We start from the raw sequence: 20,689 nt of genomic DNA on the forward strand, positions 1-20,689 counted from the left end.
AGGCTATACTGAAGGAAGAACCAGGAAGAACTTTGACCATCGAGTATAAAGATTGTTTGACGGTAGAAAAAAAAAGGGGTGTCAAGCTACTTCTCATTCATTGAAAATCGTTGAGGTGTCGTGCCTGGAACCCAACCCCAACACAGCACGTTTATAAACTCCCTAACCAAACACGAAATACCACGTAAATTCCTTGTAAAGTATTTGGTATTGATATAGACTGAGAAATATAAGAAAAGCACGCAGGAAATCTCTTTAGTATCGGATGTTGAGTAGATAAAAACAGATCATTGTGGGGAATAGAGCTTGGTTTGGGTGGTTACAATGGCACTGTTTTGGACTGCGGAACTGGCCCTAATCTCACAAAACAGGTGAAAAGGAAAGAATTAGAACAAGGTAGGAGCTCTCTGTATAGGCAAAACATAAGAACTAGTTGAAGGGAATATATTACTACTAACTGCCTTCTCCCACGTTTTGTTTTCTTTTTTTTTAGGAGTATTGACATCCAAACTTCAGTGGCACTAGAGGGGAAGTTTGGTTGGTATTCCTTAGATCGGTATTTTCAGACGCTTCCTCCTGTCACATCAGTAATTTCCAAAGGACGAAGAGGAGATTCATCGGGTCCTCATGAGTTGCTTTCCACCTTCACTGTACCTACAGAAGCCTTGCCAAACTACCACTGGAGTCATAAAACTACCCCAAGGAAACGCCCACTATCAGTTTTCTCAGACGCTTCCGCCTCAACTATTTCCAAAAGGCCAAAAATGAGATTAATCGGGTCCTCCTGACTTATTTTTTCACAGAAGCTTCGTCAAACTACCACTAGCGCCATAAAACTACCCTTGGAAATGCTCACAACTCCTTTCGAAAGCTTTGTCAAATGTGTGTGTGTGTGGGCGGGGGTGGGGCGGGCGGTGAAATGTTAAACTATAGAATATGGCGCATGTGGTTATTTTCGCGTTCATAATAAAGCAGTTTCGTCAGACTACCGCTAGAGTCTGAAAACTACCCTTGGAAAAGCTCAGAACTCTTACGAAAGCCTTGTCAAATGTGTGTGGGGGGAACGGTGACATGTTAAACTAGGAATATGGCGCATGTGTTCCCATCTCAAGAGTGTTATTTTCACGTTCATAATAAAGAAGTTTCCTCAGACTACCACTAGAGTCATAAAACTACCCTTGGAAACGCTCAGAACTCTTACGAAAGCCTTGTCTAATGTGTGTGTGCTTGTGGGGGTGGCGCCGAAATGTTAAAACAGGAACATGGCGCTTGTGGTCCCATCTCGAGAGCTCCCTCGCGTGAAGGTTCCTGCGGGCGCCGGGTCTTCCTACTCCCTGCTAGTGCTCGCGGTTGACCCAAATGTGGATAGCCTCGCACCGGCGTCTTCTTGCCTTCCTTCCTAGACTCCAGCCACCACCTTCCTTCCCTGCCTTCGTTCCCTTCCTTCCTTCCCCGGCGCGTGAAGACATGTGGCGGCCGGGATAACAGGCTCGCCGTGCACGGGGGGACGCATACACCACCCACTTATCCGTGCTGTAAACTTTGAGACTCATGCGCTTCCTGCTCTCTCTTTGATCTTGTGGCTCAGTCCAAGTATCATATTTTTTTCTTTTCTCTTATATTTAGTTTTAGGATCTTTTTCTTTTCTTTTATTCGTCGTGTTCTTTTTTTTTTCCTTCCTTCCTCTTTTATTTAGCGTTTTTTTTCGTTTTTTTCCTTTTTAGTTTTTCTTCGTTTTTTTCTCCTTTAATTGTTTTGTTTTGTTTTTCTCCATCCTTCAACATTTCTTTTATTTCTTTTATTTCTCCTTTATTTAGCATCTTAGTTTTTTCTTTATCCTTTACTTACCTTTATTCTTCATTTTTTCTCTCGTTCTTCAGATTTGCATTTAGTTAGCGTTGTTTTCTTCGTTATTCCTTTCCTTTATTTACCGTCTTCTTCATTATTTTCAACTTTATATTCAGCTGTATACGTTTCCTTCTTTTTTATTCATTTCTCTTTCCTTTCTCGTTCCTCTTTGTTCTTTTCTTCTTTCATATTTCTTTCTCGTTTCTCCTCGTTCTTTTCTCTTCTTCTTCCTCCGCGACATGCACATTTATCAAGCAGCGGCCGTGATGTACGCACTATATAGTATCGAAATTCTTATTGTGGTTCGGTGCGTGAATGCCAGAGTGAAGTTTATTAGTCACTTTCACGATTGCGATTTCATGAGGTTTATGAGTGATGGTTGTAGCGCATTGATTGACTACTAAGTGTCAGGTGTATTGAGGTGTGTGTGTGTGTGTGTGTGTGTGTGTGTGTGTGTGTGTGTGTGTGTGTGTGTGTGTGTGTGTGTAGGGGAGGGAAGGGGGGAGCACTTCAAACATTAAAAGTCCCATCCAAGTCACTTCTAAAGGCTTGGTGGTCCTGTGTGTGTGTGTGTGTGTGTGTGTGTGTGTGTGTGTGTGTGTGTGTGTGTGTGTGTGTGCGTAGTCACACACACACACACACACACACACACACACACACACACACACACACACACACACACACACACACACACACACACACACACACACACACACACACCATCACCAACCACCTCAAATAACCACAACCACAATAGCCAACATCACCTCTAGTAACATAACATCAGCACCGAAATCCGTAAAGTCTTCGGTCCCGTCTTGCCGCGTTTCACAATGTATGTCCGTAAGGCGTCACCATGCACCCACCAAGACTCCTGAGTGTCCGTCCCCACCACCACTTTCTTGATGATGCAGCGGTGTTAAGATAGTCAGTCGGCAAGAGATAATAACTGCCAAGAGCCAACATGCTAATCATATCTACTTTTGTTTCTGTTATTGCTGGTCTCCGCGTCTCGAGTTGGAGGAGAGCCATTGTATTCTTTTTTTTTAATTTTTAACTCGTCTCTGTCCCCTTCATTCCTCCTTTCTCCTTCAGTAACTTCTCGTCTTCATATGAAAGTTTTGTCGAATACGCATTCATGAAAGCTTCGGCGTTGGTTGGTTCTCATGGAATAGTCTTGTAATGGTCTGTGATGGGCTGTTGAACCTCTTGCAAACACTTCATAGGTGATATAAATGGTATACTCACGCCATGATACCTGATAAAAAGTCTTGCATTTTGTATTTCAACATTTAGGGACGTTGAACCCTCCTAAGAGTCAGTGCATATTTTCTTTAGCCGTCATTCTTTTTTTATTCTCTACTTATCACGAGAGAGAAAAGCAACGGTGGGTAATCTTAGGTTGGTTGTGTACCGTCTGAATTACTTCCAAGAAACGCCACCAGCCGGCACAGGTCGCCCTCCACGGCCCGCTGTGTGGTGCCCGCCGCCCTGGGAGAGGTGGGGCTTCCCTCGGCCTTGCAGCGAGCCGGGAACACGCTTGGGCTAGGCGGGCGGGGCGACGGGAAGCCACTGGTAGACGGGACTCAGTTACATCGCTGGTTGGAACGTATTATACATAGATAGTTATGAAAGAGAAGGGTTAGTGTATTAAGGGTTTTGTTACCGTGCACAGGAGAAGCAGAAGAGAAGGGGAAGAGAAGGAAGAGGAGGAAAGAAGACTGTGTGTGTCATTCGCAATGCTGAAAGGTGAAAAATCACCCAGAAAAGGAATTTAGGGTTCAGATGCTGAGAGAATAGTCAGTGAGGCTCTTCAGACGTAATCCAACACCAGACTTAGCATATAATAGCCAGCATAGTATCCACATAGGCAGATGGATAGATAGATAGATAGACAGGTAGATAGGTAAACGTATAGTGAGATGAATAGTTAGCAAAAGTATCGCAATATTTCGGCAATTCCGGCCATATATCCCCGCCGAGGCAAGAGTGGCGGTGTGATGCACGACGCTGACGCACCTCAGGACCCGAGCAGCTCCGTCTGTCTGTCTGTCTGTCTCCCCGACGACCCGCCACGCAGGGGGCCGCGGACGTGGGAGGAGACGGTGCTGCGGCGCTGTCATCTGTTTACGCGGAGATCCTAATCCAAGCAGGGGAGGAAAATGGCAGTGGGTGGTGGACAGGTGTGTTGATGTGGAAGAAGATGGCCATTTACGTGCGTGTGGGATGTGTTCGTGGGAGGGAGAGAAGGAAAGAAGTCTAATAGTAGGAGAAGGAGGAATGGGGTGTGGCAAGGCGCGTGGGATGGAGAGAAGGAGAGGAGAAGGAGGAGACTTCACCACCCTCGTGAAGTTGTCTCATTCGGTTTTTACTCTCCCGAGGGATAGGTGAGAGAGGTCATGCAGTCGGGGTGGAGGCAAAGCAATACAGGGACGCAGGGAGAAGTGTGAGGTGCGCCATGAGAAGTGTAGGTAGCCAGAGGTGAGGGAGAGGTGCAGAGCGGTGGTGGTGGGGGCGGGAGAGGCGGCAGCAGCAGCAGCAACAGAAGGTGGGGTGGCCAAGGCTGCGATCTGGTGTGTGCGGCGGACCCTCCAGCCGTGCCACCTACGCCCTGCCTCCCCGCCGCTCCTCCTCGCCTGTCAGTCGGAGTGGCATACCTGTCTAGCCTCGCCCCCTCACCCCTGACGGCGCCCTCATGCAGTGCCACGAGGGCCAGGGCATGTGTTGAGCCTCGGGTGGCGGAGTTGGGAGCCGGATCTCAAAGAAAGTGGACGAACCTCACGTGAAAACCGGGCCCGGTGGCGAACACACGTGAGAACCTCGATCAATACGTCCTCCCCGGGCTGTGTGTGGCGCGCCCTCCCCCCTCCCGCTTTCCCTCCTTCTCTCCCGCCCCCGCCCGCGCCTTCCTCCTCCTCTCTCTCTACCTCCCTCATCTCTCTCTCTCTCTCTCTCTCTCTCTCTCTCTCTCTCTCTCTCTCTCTCTCTCTCTCTCTCTCTCTCTCTCTCTCTCTCGCTCTCGTTCTCCCTCCCTCTCTCCTGCTTCCCTCACCTAACTCGTCCCTCTCTCTCGCCTTTCTCTCTCTCTCTCCCTCTCTCTCTCTCTTTCGTTTCCTCTCTTTCTTGCTTCCTTTCTTGCCGTCTTTCTTGCCTTGCTATTTATCTTTCCCCGTTTATTCTCCTTTCCTTCCTTCCTTCCTTCATTTCTACAGCCTCCACTTACTTCTTGTCTATCTATTCTTCGTTTTTTATTTCTCTATTCCCCATCTTTATTATTTTGTGTCTGTATTTCGGCTTTTCTTTCAACGTCGTCTGGTGTTATATTTCCTTCCTTCCTTCCTCTTCTTCTCTCTTTTGTTCATTTATTTTACGTTCATTCTTTTGCCTCCTATTCTAAACCCTCAAATGTTCAACTGTATTCTATCATCACCTTTTCTCTCTTCTTTCCTCCTCTTCTTCCTCCTCCCTTCCCTCTCTTCTTTAGCGTCCTCTGGTATTATATTTTCTTCCTTCCTCTCTTTCCTTTGTACATTTCCTCCATCTTCACCCTCTCCTTCCTATTCTCAACCTCGAAATGTTCAACTATATTCTATCGTCACTCTTTCTCTTCTTTCCTCCTCCTCCTCCTCCTACTCCCCCTCTCTTCTGCTCCTGTGCACGGTAACAAAACCCTAAAATGTTCAACTATATACTATCATCACCCTCTCTCTCCTTTCCTCCTCCTTCTCCTCCCTCTCTGCTCCTCCCCTGCACGGTAACACGTCAGCGGGGGAGCACACCGAGGCTAGAATCGCCCCGCATGTCGCGTCGCCGGCTTCCCTTCCCTTCCCTTACCTGCAGCAGCTCCCCGTCGCGGTCTCTTTGGCTTCCCGTGTCCTGCGCGCCGCCCCCCTGTCTGCGCCTGCCTTAACGCCTCGCTAATGGTGACTTTACGGTTGAGGAGAGCTTGTTTATGTACTTGAGGGGCGGACCATTGCCGCTAATACTGGCGCCTCGTGATTTTTAGTTTATTCGTGTTTACTAAATGGAGGAAAGTAGTTAACACGTCTCACTGGGCTGGATGTTTACTTTTACCTATTGCGTGATGGGTCTGTAGAAGGCCGCGACGCTGCCACCACTTCCTTGTCAGTCATATTGTTCGGCTCGGTTCAGATGAGGGTCAGGAAGATAGACAGACAACCTTCACAATGGCCTCCCCTATGTCATTTATTTCTTATCTTTTCTCTTGTGGTTGCTGTTCGGTGCTTCTTTTTTCCCCAAACTAGGATATATGTGTTTCTCTTCCTTCCTGTCTGTGTGGTGTCCTAAATTAGTCAGTCAGGTGTCCATCTATATGTTTCCCGTCTCCGCTTAGCACTCATCACACCCCTCACGCCTCTATGTCATGCCACCACCTCCACGCACCTTACCCTCTCTGTCATGTCGTAAGGAACAAGTGCGGTGGTCGTTGCTCTGATGCACCCCGCCACCCTCCTCTACGCACCTCACGCCCCCTGTGCCATAGTGAGGTGGGATGGTCATGGCTTCTCTCTGCACCCCGCCAGCCACCCACCACCGCCATCACCACGCACCTCGCTCCCTGTGTCATATAGCGGTGGTCGTTGCTCTCATGCACTCCGCCACCCACCAATACGCACCTCACGCCCCCTCTGTCCGCCGCTCCATACAGCCTCGCCGCCTGTCTCCGGGCGGCGAGGCGAGCTGATGTGCCTCACCTGGCTAGCCGCACGCCCGCCCCGCAACCCCACCCCATCACCTCCATCCTCTGCTCGTCCCTGCCTCATCCGGGTCCTGCCCCAGCCTCGGCCTCCTGCCCTAGTCCCTATACTGGTCCGGCCTCTCCATCAGCCATCCCCCTCCCTATCCAACCCCCGCCCCCCACCCCCAGCCACAGTTACCCTCTGGCATACCACCGCCTCCTCTCACCTAACCTCCATATCCATCCCTCGCCCCAGCCAACTCCAGCCCCCCCGCGTTAGGCCCTACTCCACAGCCCCCTTCCCTTAGCGAGTCATCCCCCTTACCCCGCTCTCTGCCTGGCCACCACCTCTCCACCGCCCCGCAGCCGCCCCCACCATATTACCCTCCTCCCAGCTCTCTCGTTTACCCTACCACAATGCAAGTCAGCCACAGCCACCCAGCCAGCCAGCCAGCCCCCTTACCCCGCCCGCTCTTTGCTTCGCCACCTCACCACCGCCCAGCAGCCGCCCCCACCATATTACCCTCCTCCTAGCTCTCTCGTTTGCCCTACCACAATGGAAGTCAGCCACAGCCACCCAGCCCCCGCCCCCGCTTGCCCCCTGCCCCCCATATCATCCTCCCAGCGCCCCCCGTTCACCCCATCGACAGTATCTTTTTTTTCTGCACCCTCCTCGAACCGCCACCGCCGCTGCCGCTTCTCTTCCCTCACGCCTCCACGTCTGAGTCCGCTCCTTCCTTATCCCCTCCTATACGTTACGTGCTTTACTCCCTCTCCCTTTGTGCTTCCCTTCGCCTCTCCCTTTGTGGCCCGGCTCTCCTCCCTTTAGTAATTGTCCATTTTTCGTCCCGTAAATCTGCTGCTGCTGCTGGCCTTGTGGCGTTTCCCTGTTCCGTGATACTTTTCTCTTTTTAGTTTTAGTTTTTTCTACCATTTTTTTTTACTTACCTTATTTTTTTTGTGTGTCTGTTTGTATCTTTCTATCTACCTGTCTATATATCTATCTGTGCTTATCTATCTATCTTTTCTACGCTTTCTTTCTTTCTTTCTTTCTTTCTTTCTTTCTTTCTTTCTTTCTTTCTTTCTTGTTTGTGTCTGTTTGTATCTCTATCTACCTGTCTATATATCTATCTGTGCTTATCTATTTATCTTTTCTACGCTTTCTTTCTTACTTACCTACCCACCCAGGTAACCTAACTATCTGTTTACCTACCTGTCTATCCTATCTACCTGCCCACCTACCCAGCTACCTTCCTTACTTTTTCTACTTGCTCCTATCTACCTATATCAATACACACACGCGTACTCGTTTCAATACAGCTATACTCCCAAAAGAACCTTATTTTAGTAATTCACTGACTAGTAACTATCCCTGTTTCTCTATAAGGCAAATGTAGTTTGTGCCAAAGCTTCTGTTTACCTCCTGATTACGAATATTTTTTAAGGTAGAGAGAAGTACATAGCCAAGGTAGCCGTGGTCTTCTTAATTCTGCCTTCCAGTGCTTGGCAGCGTGAAACTTTGCAAAGAAAACCTTGGTCTCGGTTTTGATATTGGTTGGGGGTCTCCGTCGTTGGTGATTTCGGAGTGGCCTTTGACTCGGCACTCTTACGCCCTCTTGACCGATGTAGAAGGTCTTATGTTCCGCAACGGGTAGGCTGTCTTGATTCACTCATTCCCTGGGTCATTGTAGCTACCCTTTCTATCTGTCTATTTATCTACCTATCTATATATTTATCTCTGTCTGCTAACAACTAGAGAACAATCAAATCATGGCGATCAAGGTTGTGGAAAGCCCTTTATCGGTCCTGTGTGTGTCAATGAATACGAAGTTTGAGATACGCCGACAGATAGATCGTAAAGGGAGAGGGGAACCACTCCTTTGGGTTAGTCCATCTCGACGCTCTCGGCTTTCACATCAACTATTTCCAAAGCCCGAAAAGGAGATAAATCGGGTTCTTAGGAGTGTTTATTTACTTTCATGGTACACAAGGAGGGTCAAACTACCACCACGGTCATAAAGCTACCCCTGAAAATGCCCACAACGCCTAAGAAAGCCTAGTCAAATATGAGTGTGTTAGCCACGAAGCGTTTGAGAATGCGGCGCCAGCTGCTCTCGAGACTCCAGAAGCCCCCTGGCGGCTCCTCGGTCAAGCTCCCAACCACGCCTCCTTCCTCCTCCCTCCTTCCTCTCATCTCTTGCTCTCTCCTTCAGACTCCCTCTTATTATCTTTCTATCTTGCTGTTGATCGTGTTACCTTTCTTCGCTATCTTTGTTTTCCTCTCTCTTCCTCTCCTCATGGTTTATCTTACGTTCTTTTGGTTCATGTTTTTGTATGGTGAAATTCTCGAGTTCTTCCTCACGTTTTCTGGTAGCCTACTCGTTCTCGTTTCTCTCTCTCTCTCTCTCTCTCTCTCTCTCTCTCTCTCTCTCTCGACCCTAACACACACACACACACACACACACACACACGTCACCTATGTTTTTTTTTTCTTCTCTATTATACCGAACAAATTTTTATCGTCACAAAATTGCATAGAACGGCTGGAGAATATGGTGTGTGTGTGTGTGTGTTTAAGTAATTGTCCACAACCACACCCACTTTTAGGATGGATAAACTACGGTGTGTGTGTGTGTGTGTGTGTGTGTGTGTGTGTTCGTCAGTTCGTACACACTATTATTTAGCACTCGTGTCAGAGAGGGGGAAAAAAAGAAAGAAAAAAAAGCTACTCTGAGAAAAATAATATGAAGTCGAAAAAATGAACTATCGACAAAATAAAAAAAAATAGCAATGAATCCTTATTTCGAGAATACTAAAATATAAAACACAAACTCAATTATTCAGTAGCTATTTTTTCCCCTCCCATGCGTACCGACTGGAAGCGTGCGTACGAAATAGCGAACAAAGTCATGAGAGGAAGGGAGGTGAGAGGAGAGTTGCCATGTAGGGGAACCTGGCCAGGCTGTCAGGCCGGGAAATACGAGGGTTTTACGTGGATATTTTCTGGTTTGGAACATTTAAAAGCCTTTGAGGGGGCGGCGAGCGTCCGGGCAGCGAGCCAGCGTAACGTATGACCCTTGCGCATCATTGTTACTGAGTCCGCGAGAGGGGTGTATGTAGGTGCGTTGAAAAAGTGCGTTAAAGGGTTGAATTTTAACTCATGCAGCCATTAGTTACTTCCCATGACTTTGTAGGGAAATGAGAGAGGGTGATTATAATAGGGGAAGTAATAAAATGAGGGTATCTTGGGAGTAGAGTTAATCTAGTCGAGAGCATCCGTGAGCTATCCAAACCTCTTATGCATGAGTTAATCAGCATCTTCATTCTTTCATCCCTCTCACTAGTATACTCTGGAACAGCCTTACTTTGTCTGTATTTCCTTCTGCTTTCGACTTGACACCTTTCTAAACGGTTCTGTTCCTCTCTTTCGGGTACTCTCACTGCCCTCCATGTTCAGGAGCAGTACTTAGCGGGCCTTTTTTTCTTTCTTGCCCTTAAACTGTTACTGTTAAAAAGTATTGGTAGTAATAGTTAAAGAATGTTATTAAGAGATCATTTATGCCAGTTATCATTGACCAAGTAGAGTGAAGAGCCATCATACTAACCATGTTCTCTCCTTCCCTACAGCTGAGGTGGAGCGGAAGGTTGACACGCGGAGTCGCACCGAGTGGACGCCCTTCCAGCAGCAGCCTCTTGGCCTCACCCGCTCCGACCCCTCCCGCAGAGTGAGTGTTGGGCTTCGTTCTGAGAGGGAGGGATTAGCCTTGGCCTAGCTCCTTCTCAGGGTTACCAGGGTCGCGGTAATCCCCTCGAATTGGGCTATTTCTGAAGAAGTTCTCAGGAAAATATTCGGAAGTCACTAGTTTTGGAGCTTATATTAATTACGGGTATATTTTACTTTACGGGTGATGTACTTGAGTTTATCAGAAATTCAGCTTTGTATTAATGTTAAACTATTTAGGTGTACTAGTCTGCTTTTAACCTCAACAATGACCTGGGAAGTCCGTCCTCGTATCTTAGTTTAAATGGATTGCAGTCACGGAATGGGAAACTGTATTATTATTCGTCATTATGGTGTTAAATGGAATGAGAAATCCTGAGCCTGGAGTCGTCTATAACAGTGTCTCCCAGCTGGTTCTGATTCCTAAAGACATACGATATAATAGCAGCGAGCGATTGTGGAGAGTTACTACAATACAAAGAATAAATAGACGTTAGGTCGCATAGCATGTTGAACGTGTTATAAAGCCGTCAGTGATCAAAACAAATATTAAATGTCTCTGTATCTGCAGCAGACAGCGCCGCCACTATAATAATACCGCTACAAATAACATGACAACACCGCCATCTGTCGAACACTGTCGGAAACACGTAGCTGACAGGAAAAAAAAAGAAGGAATCAACTGAAACTAACACGAGCCAGTTGATTCGGTATTCCTAAACCCTTCGTAGCGCCACGCATGCCAGTCTAGTTTTACTCGGTCCCGCTGAAGCACAAGATCGGGTTTCAAAGTTTTAGTTGGGTAGTGGTTTGGGTGAAGCGTCCAGGCTGCTTTGAGACACGCTATCGTCCTGCCAGCTACACGAGTCATCGGAGTCACTGATACCAACACACGGCTCAGTAATCGTTGTAACTTCATTCATTTTAGATTCCTCGTGTAAACTGTTGCATTTGTTGGGTGATGAAGTGGTGTTTTGTTGTCTAAAAATATCGTGGTTCATCGTAATTTGTTGATGCCGGATTCAGTAGACATTGGATTCTGTAGTGTGTGTGTGTGTGTGTGTGTGTGTGTGTGTGTGTGTGTTAAAATCCATAAGACAAAAGGTCACATCTTATAGTTTAGTTTAGGAGTTAAGAAAAGTTTTGCCTGTCAGGTATATATTTCCTCCTTCCCACGCCTTAACCTTTCCAAGAGAGGGGCATCAATACACCTCTGGAACTAAGTTTGATCAGTCTTCCGGCATCTTCCATTGTCTTCCTTTATATCGAAGAGTGTGTTGAGTTTTCTTGGAAATTTTGATTAACGAGAGAAAGTTTGTTCCAACCTTGAGTGGCGTTTTCCTTCCTGCAGAATTCATGTCTATCGGCGTCTTCCGCTGTCTTCCTTTGTAGAGATTGATCATTGTATTGTGTGTGTGTGTGTGTGTGTGTGTGTGTGTGTGTGTGTGTGTGTGTGTGTGTGTGTGTGTGTGTTTTCTTGATCTTCTTTATAGATAAGCAAAAGATCGTTTCAAGCCCAAGTGTCGTTTTCCTTCCCGTAGAGTCCGAGCCTTTCATCGTCTTTCATTTCCTCTCGTTTTATAGAACAGTAGTGTAGGTGTGGGGTGTGGTGGAGGCGTGGTGGGTGCGTTTCATAGTCTGTTTATGATTACGAAAAAGATTGTTCTAGCCCTTAGTGTCGTTTTCTTTCCCGCAGAGTCCATGTTCATTGTGTGTGGGTGTGGTGTGTGTGTGTGTGTGTGTGTGGATGGGTGGGTGCGTTTCATAGTCTGTTTATAATTACGAAAAAAAATGTTCCAGCCCTTAGCGTCGTTTTCTTCCCCACAGATCCATTTCCATTGTGTGTGTGGATGTGGGTGTGGGTGTGTGGGTGAATGGGTGGGTGAGTGTGTTTCATTGTCTGTTTATAAAGATTGTTCCATTTCTAAGTGTCGTTTCCCTCCCGCAGAGTCCATGTCCGTCGCCGTCGGGCAGCGAGCGGGCGGCCACGGCCACGCCCCTCGACACTGCCAGCAACGCCGAGGACACGTCCAGCAACGGCAACAAAGACGACGAGGACGACGACGCCGACGACGACAACGACGATGACAAAATTGACGCTCAGTACGACCCGGAGCGACTCAAAGCCTTCAACGTGAGTACGGCGACACACACACACACACACACACACACACACACACACACACACGTTTATGATTAAGTGTAAATAGATGAAGATTATTAATTGGTGAAATGCTCTCTCTCTCTCTCTCTCTCTCTCTCTCTCTCTCTCTCTCTCTCTCTCTCTCTCTCTCTCTCTCTCTCTCTCTCTCTATCTATCTATCTATCTATCTATCTCTATCTATCTCGTATCACCATATTTATCCTTTTGTTTTACTCTCAGATGTTCGTGCGTCTGTTCGTGGATGAGAACCTCGACCGCATGGTGCCGATCAGCAAGCAGCCCAAGGAGAAGATCCAGGCGATAATCGATGCCTGTGCCCGACAGTTCCCGGAGTTCGCCGAGCGCACCCGCAAGAGGATCCGCACGTACCTCAAGAGCTGCCGGAGGAACAAGAGAACCCGGGACTCCAACGGCTGGGAAACGGTGAGCATCGAGGTTTACATTGCCGCTAGATTTGTGATGATGATATGTGTTGTTGTGTAGTTTGTGGGGGGGAGGGGGTTATAGCAGTTAGGGAGGCAGCTCAAAGACAAAAAACAAAAAAAAATAATAACCAATAAAGGACCACTAGATGCTGCTATGAACAAAAGAAAAAGAAAAAGAAAAGATTGAGAGACCAGAAGAGAGGTCACTTTCAGAAACAGGCTTTTCTTTCCTCTTTTTTTTTTTCCTTGAACTGCCTTCTTTCCTGTAAAATAAAAAAAGTTGTTCAGAAATATACTACAGCTTATCATGGACCCAAAAATCAGCCTTCATCAGGACTGCAGATATTAATGGAGTCAAACCTTTCTTTCCTCGATGCATCCAATCCTTTCCTTTCTCCAAGACTTATATTAGGGGTCAACCCTTTCTTTCCTTTCCTTGAAGTAACCACTCCTTCTCCCCACAGCCGTCCCGCCCAACACCTCCTCACCTCACCAGCATTCAGGCAGAGCAGATCCTGGCAACCGCTTGTGAAAATGAAGCCCAAAACGCCAAGAGGATGAGGCTTGGCTTGGAACCCATCGCTCAGCCCAACCCCCTCAACCCTCAGCCTCCAGCGGTGAGTAGCATCATCACCATCATCATCATCATTATCACCTGGCGTCCTTAGCTCCTACACCAGCTTGAGTTGATGTGTATTTGTTTATATTTTGTGTTCCATAGCATCACATAGCAAGAATGGTTACATCTTCTTTTACTTATACCCATGTCTGTGTACTGCTCTTTGCTTGATTATTGGTGGCTATATAATGCAAAAAAGAGGAAAAACTCAAATCATTTTCAACATTATCATTATTATTATTATTATTATTGTTATTATTATTTTATTTCCATTTATTCATTTATCTTATTTTTCTCATCATTATTGTTATTTTACGTTTTTAAATCAATCTTTTCTCTTGATGATGCTGGAGGAGGGTGAAGTGTTTTTTGTATAGTATTTCACAAAACAGAGAAAAAAAAGACTTCTTAGAAATATTCATTTAAAACTTGTCCTTGTGATTTCAGGTTGGGTCAGACAAACCTCTCTCACTGGTTGACGCCGTGGTCAAGACCGAGTCCAACGCCCCCCATGTGTCTGCCTTGGCCAAAGCCTTGGAGCGGCCGCTGGCAGACTCCAAGGTGATGAACGGCTCCTCCATGTACCAAGCATCATTCCAACAGAGTTTTCAGAAGATGACCACGCTAACAGGGTCAACAGTACACGCCCAGCCCGGCCTCACGCCTCTCCTGGCCACTACCTCTGCACCTATGTTAGCCAATGGTGAGTGTAACTACTGTCAGGCATAATCAAAGTAATAGAAATCACATGTAAAAGCAATGCATACATCAGTCAACCATATAAGTTTCTTTCATGTAAGGTCTGGGACTGTATTCTAAGCTACTATCAATACCAAACCTAACTCCTAATTCCTGTCTTCAGTTCTTGTTTACTCATAATTGTAAAGAGTCATTCAATCAAACCCCTTAACTTACTGCCTCATGCTCTTCACAACTACTATCAATACCAAACTCAACTCCTAATTCCTGACTCCAGTTCTTGTTTACTCGTAGTTGTAAAGAGTCATTTCATCAACCCCCTTAACTTACTGCTTCATTCTCTTCGCAGGACCAACAGATTTGAGCGTCAAGGGCACCTCCAAACCCACCCGACCTTCCCTCAATGCCGTGGAGGTGGCGGCAGTCCGGCAGCTTATTACTGGGTATCGGGAATCTGCTGCCTTCCTGCTGAGGTCTGCTGATGAGTTGGAAAACTTACTAATTCACCAGCAGAGTCCGTAGTGTATAAGTGAAGTAAATGTATAAATGTGAAGATTAACCTTGTATGCATACATTGGATGGTGTATATGTGACTTTGCTGGTGTTGATGGTTGTCTATTTGCTGCTCACTTTTAAAATGTATATGGTACAATTTCAGTGTTTTATGAACTATAGCTGTAGTAAATATATTTATTTACCAATTGAAACTTTTTTTTTGGTTTTTGTTACTACAGTTAGTAAGAAAAGAGCATGAATGTGAAAAAAAATATTGGTGCTGTCCTTCATGTCCAGTCAATACATACTGATCATATTTATTTATATTTTTTCTGCTTAGAATTTTGTACTGTAATTGTTCAACCATTTATTTTTCTTTTGGTATGGAAAATCCCATTACTTAAAAGTTCTTTATAGAAAATTTCTAGTTTACTATGGAAGTGCCTCTTCACCATAGAACAGTTTTCTTCAGGGGAGGTGCTCAGGTAACAGTGTACAGACCTCTCACGAGTGTAAGTGACATACGAGGCTGGCAAGGAGATTGTGCTGCGCTCCCACTAAGCCGGTGTGAGCCCAGAGCCATGCCTATATATACACAGGATGAACAGTTGTTGTGTTGTTGATTCACTTGCCACCTCCCTCATGTCATTGGACCTGGATGTGTCTCCTGAACAAAACTCCACCTGTACAGAGTAGTGGGATTTTGCCTAGAATACAAAAGAGCAGTGGTAAGAGTAGTATGTAGAGCGTTTCATAACACTGTGTAGCTTTTCTGATATCGTGGGATACAAACAAAAGTCATCCCAGTTTGTTATATACAAGAAATCAGTGGCGAGAAGAGCTTACATACATTTCAGTCAAGCCCGCTCCACTCTTTTGGTGACGTATAAACACTGCAAATTCTTTATAATGAAAATATTTTGTCATTGATATTTTTTTGCCGCAAACTTTCTTAATCAGTCACAGAAAAATGGAACTCCTGATTTGATTCCTTTGAACATCCGACAGTTTTAGGGAGTAGCTCAAACTGAGAGACACTCAGAAAAGTTCAACACCACTTATTCCATGTATGATATGGAAGACCACTTTCCAGTTTTATGTTGATGATGATTGTCTACATTATGAATGTAAATGTATAGTTGTATATAGGTAGAGCCCAATTAAAATATAGGAAATATATTATGTCCAACGTAGGGTGTGTTCGTATGCCATAGACTATTGTGAAATGTTATGGAGGTCTGGACATCCACTGTTGTCAGATTTGTAGTCCAGGAAACTGCTTCTGGATGAACTATGGGACACATTCACTGTTTCTTTTTTTTCTCTTCCATTGCTTTGTTTTTTGTGAGGAAAGTAGTTTCAGTTGGGTTGCTTTCATTGTTTTCTGTAACTGAATGGTGCGGTTACTGACTACACCATACCTATACAAAATTATCCATTTTTCATCATAGCAGAAAAGACCATTCATTGGGTATTCATTTTCTTGCATGAAATTTTAGTATGTTGGGATCCGGGAATGTCTCTGGAATCTCGCACCATAAATAGGTCCTCAAGATTCCTGCTGTTTATACTGAATTCTCGTTCATCAGTACTGATTGTGACTGTTTGATGTGAAAGTTTGTGCAATCTATGTTTTCCTTATGTATCTAATTGTATATTTTGTGTATTTACAAAACATTCATCTTCTAGGCAAGAATTTGTAAAATACTGTTTTATTTATTGTTAACGTTATATGAACTACACTGAGATACACTAGCGGTCAACAAAGACTTTGTGTATATACCAAGCATATTGAGAATGTATTTATGATATCCATGCAGTACTTCAATTCATGAAAACCTCTTACTTTCTAGTCATGGTTTATTCCTCAAAAATTCTACTTCAAACTGACATGTACTTTGCATTGTAAAGAGAATGTACATACATATGTAATTCTGTTGAACATCAAAGCTATGTGTATATGTATATTATTTTCTTATAAACTACTAATTTTGACAATCATTGGCTTAAATGGTAGTGTATAAAAAAGTTAGCCCTCATATTTTTCAAAAAGTCATGCACTACTAGCAAGGGATAAAGGCATCCACTCAAAAACATAATTTCCCAAACAATTCCATATTACTCTAGAGCCCCAAGAGCTAGTGTCATGTTTACAGCGAGACAGCAGGCTTCAGGCTTCACATGGAAACATTCTTGGTTCATTTGCCACGTGTGGAAGGTAACTCCAGTATACCAAAGATAAGAGATATGTTTGATCTCATACCTTTATGATAGTTATTTTTTCTACTGTTGTTTTGAACAATGGTGTATTAATTTATTTGTGTTATTTTGAAAATATATGCAGTATAGAAATATATATTATTTGGATATTTCTTTTATTCTTAACCCTCATGAATATAAGTTTATTTGTTATGTGAACCTTTTTTTTTTCTATTTCTTTATTTCATTGACCATTTCATTCATTGGGTGGGATTGTGGCAACAGTAAATGTTGCCAAGGTCTTTTCAGTGTTTTCTTTTGTTCAGTTCAGGCAGTTATAAAAATTGACGAATCTAGAAGGAAATTCATTGTTATTATTTATTTATTGTATGGCTGGAAATAATACAGCACAGTTTACAACTTGCACATTGTTTTAGTCACGTCATTCGAGACAATTAATGTTTGTTTGGTTTTCACACAACAAAATTGCTGAAAAGTACACATTTCCTTAGTAAGAATCAATTAGCTATAGCTGGGTGATGGACCTATGTCGACACAACTTCCAAATGTTTAATTTATTGCATCACATGACCGAGTGCAGCCACAACCCTGCACAGTCAATTCCCCCAAACAGCTAAACAACATACAAGTTATCAATACAATTCATGAGCACAGAAATCAGATTTAGGTCCACCACGCCAACACAAGTGCCACTGTATGAGACAAAGATTGTTACAAATGAAAGATATTATCTTTGTACTGAAGATGAAAATAAATGTAATTGTTAGATGGGATTTTCTTCAACTGGAGATCTTAAAAAAAGCTATGTGTGTGTGTGTGTGTGTGTGTGTGTAAAGCTCACTCACGATCTGATCACTTGTTGGACTCGTGATAGCCAACCAGAACCCTCCTGAGAAAATATTCAAGCTTTTATAACCAGTCTATGGACATACTGGAACCTCAAGACCACACGCCCTCATCCACCTTCATAGATAGATAGATAAAAAGATAAATAGGTATAGTTATAAGGCCCTGAAATGACAACAAACAAAACAAAACAGATGGCATTGGAAACAGCAGCCATAGTTTCCCATGATACAATATTCCCGCCCTGTCCTTCCCTCTTTGAAAACAGCCCGTATCACCCTTCACTTCTTTTACTCACACTGCTTCATGCTTCGTCTGGTCTCGACTCACAGGCAAACACAACGAGGGGCAGGAGGGTGAGGCGCACGAGGGACAAACTGCGGAAATAGTGTCACAGTGTGCTTATTAGTGCAGTGAACGCCTTGAAAATATGGTGATCTGTGCAGTGAAGGAGTGCGGTTTACATGGCCGAGGTGCAAGGAAGGGAAAGGATAAGCCGTTTTGAATTCCAGTGATTAACGAGGAGCTTGGTAAACGATGTGGAGTGTAAACGAACGGACAGACTTAATTTTGGAGCTCCATTATGTTCCAGCTCCTTCACATATACGGATTATCCATATGAGTTCCTTAGCAAACAGTGGAGAGGTTTACAGTTCCCCCAAAAGAGAGAAAGAACCTTACATTATACAGCCGAACCATCTCTGCCTCTCCCAAGAAAAACAACTCAGTTAGGTATGTTTTTTTTATTGATTCTCTCTCTCTCTCTCTCTCTCTCTCTCTCTCTCTCTCTCTCTCTCTCTCTCTCTCTCTCTCTCTCTCCTTAGTCCTACTTGGCGTTTTTGTTAAGGAGTGAAGAATATTAGGCTATATGTAACGTGATTCTGATTATAATTTTTGGGGCTAAGACATCACGAACTTTATTTAGTATTTATGATATCTAAGTTAACGAGAGAAAATGGATAACCTGATAACGTACTCTGCCACATCAAAACTTTCCTACCTTCCCAATAACGTACGTATTTCTACAGATTTTTCTTCGGCAGTATATTACCGTAACATCGTAACATCAGGAACAACAGTAACTCTGGTCTAGTTTTAACACCGAATTACACAGCAAGTTCAGCACCATCGTCACCAGGTCATTGTTGGTCACCGTGCCCGCGTGGTGAGGGTCGTGGCAGGCAAGCGTAGGGCCCCTGAAGGCTGGGTGAGCGGTGAGGCCGAGGCGGTGCAGTTCCTCGCATTCTTGGTGGCCGGCGAGGTTGAGTGGAAGACCGGAGTCCCACCACCAAGGCTCAGAAGAGGAGGACGTGGGGTGGAAGGGATCGTGAATGTTTCTCTGATGGCCCGAAGAGAAGGGCGTGGAGCGTAGAGAGTCGTGGAAAGCTTGTGTTTGAGGCTCAGAATTGAAGGGGGTGGGGTGCATCGTAGTAGTAATATCGTAGATGTGTCTTTGATGGCCAGAAGAGAAGGGCGTGGAGTGTAGAGAATCGTGGATGTGTCTTTGAGGCCCAGAAGGAAATGACGAGGGGTGTCGAGGATTGTGAAGGTGTCTTTGATGACCAGAAAGGAAGGACGAAGGGTGTTGTGGATCGTGGAAAGCTTGTAGCTGAGGCCCAGAAGAGAAGGACGTGGGATGTGGAGGACCGTGTAGGGCTTGTCTTTGAAGGGTGGTCATGAAGGAAGTGCTGGGCTGGACTCTCTGATCTAAGAACAACCGGGCAGCTGCCTCACTCCAGTCAAAGTTTGGTGCAGTGATCGCAATTTGATGCAGAAAGGAGAATTCTGAATAGGGCCGAAAGCGACTCTGGCACAGCACCAACACTCGGGTCCGTTGGCTTATCTGAGGATGCAGATCGAATAATATGAATACAACATCATATAAAGCCTGATGAGCTAGGAGTAGGCTATTATAAAGAAACGGTAGTAAACTGATTAACACACACCTTCCGTAAGAGGGGCATCACCGCCCTATGCATCTGCTGTAGGTCGTCCAAGAGGGTCAAAGTGTCTGCCTTGGTGTCTTCAAACCGTAGCATCAACCACGTGGAATATCCTGTGCGTGGATGATACAATACAGGCAGATAACTGATAACATCGATTCGCGGGAGGTGCTTATAACTCTAGGCTCTCTGTCTATCCTAATGCCATTTGTTACTTAGCTTGCTACCTCTGTTCCTTGTCTATTCTGATGTTACTCAGTTACTTAGCCTGTTAATCTTTCATCACAGCTATGCATATGACATCCACTGGAGCGTAAAATTGTGAAACAAGGAAGATTTTTTTTATTGTAAGTATACGTGACCAGCATCAGATTAAACCATGGGTGAAACATATAGCCGGGCACAAGATGCATATATAGGCTATAGAGTGGCGTCAGCGAATAGCGGAGGAGGAGGGAAGAGAAAGAATATATAAGAAGTGCAGAGAGTAGAAAAAGCAGTTTAGGGGCGTATAGATAGACCCACTGTCCGTCTTCTTACTGACAAGCGCATTTTGATCCAGCATCCCACCCTCGTGAAGCTACCCTCTGCCCTTTCTACCCCTATCTGTATCTTGGGCAGGCATACGAGGCTTCCATCAGCGACACTCACTGACTCACCAATCACAAGAAGGTCCGGTGGAGACTCCCGTCCCGACGCCCACGAGTTTAATTTAAGGATTTCTTGGCTTTTGCTGATTTTCGAGGGCGTTACGGCTTTGAACCTTCTGAAACTGAGCCACAAGGGGGATTAAAGGGGAAGAATATTGGTTGCACTTTGTTTCTTGCTTTAAGGTTCATTATATTCACACAAAGAGTTATAATAGTTGCTCTACATGGTTTTATTTATTGAATATTAATTTCCCAATACGTACGTACGCATAGTTAATCTTCAAGCCTGGCGCAGCTGATGTGGTTGCCTCCATGTCAGTATAGCGAAGAACATCCATGCTCTTTTTTACAACCTGCCAC

General features: G+C 45.0%; 2 protein-coding genes across 2 annotated transcripts in view; one reads left to right on the forward strand and one right to left on the reverse strand.

Moving 5' to 3' along the window:
• LOC126998631 (uncharacterized) overlaps positions 1-17,039 on the forward strand; it is a 189,077-nt gene extending 172,038 nt beyond the window's left edge. The window contains exons 7-12 of the mRNA XM_050860567.1: positions 10,175-10,272; positions 12,217-12,402; positions 12,652-12,855; positions 13,322-13,474; positions 13,924-14,179; positions 14,525-17,039. Of these exons, the coding sequence (XP_050716524.1) occupies positions 10,175-10,272; positions 12,217-12,402; positions 12,652-12,855; positions 13,322-13,474; positions 13,924-14,179; positions 14,525-14,697 (1,070 nt within the window). The 3' untranslated portion in view covers positions 14,698-17,039. The remainder of the gene's footprint in view (positions 1-10,174; positions 10,273-12,216; positions 12,403-12,651; positions 12,856-13,321; positions 13,475-13,923; positions 14,180-14,524) is intronic.
• Positions 17,040-18,575: 1,536 nt separating this feature from the next.
• On the reverse strand, positions 18,576-20,445 carry LOC126998635 (uncharacterized). The gene is made up of 3 exons (XM_050860575.1): positions 20,339-20,445; positions 19,683-19,792; positions 18,576-19,579 (listed from the first exon to the last, which is right to left on the reverse strand). The coding sequence occupies exons 2-3, from the start codon at positions 19,773-19,775 to the stop codon at positions 18,803-18,805; spliced, it is 870 nt and encodes a 289-aa protein (XP_050716532.1). The 5' UTR covers positions 19,776-19,792; positions 20,339-20,445; the 3' UTR covers positions 18,576-18,802.
• Between the last annotated feature and the right edge of the window lie 244 nt (positions 20,446-20,689).

This window comes from Eriocheir sinensis, chromosome 14 (assembly GCF_024679095.1).
Source record: "Eriocheir sinensis breed Jianghai 21 chromosome 14, ASM2467909v1, whole genome shotgun sequence".
NCBI lineage: Eukaryota > Metazoa > Arthropoda > Malacostraca > Decapoda > Varunidae > Eriocheir > Eriocheir sinensis.

Excerpts from the sequence above, each read along its gene's own strand:
- LOC126998635 (XM_050860575.1), bottom strand. The coding sequence starts at position 19,775 with ATGCTACGGTTTGAAGACACCAAGGCAGACACTTTGACCCTCTTGGAC. Across the intron at positions 19,580-19,682 it reads TGATGCCCCTCTTACGGAAG|ATAAGCCAACGGACCCGAGT; the intron begins GTGTGTGTTAAT and ends CTGCATCCTCAG.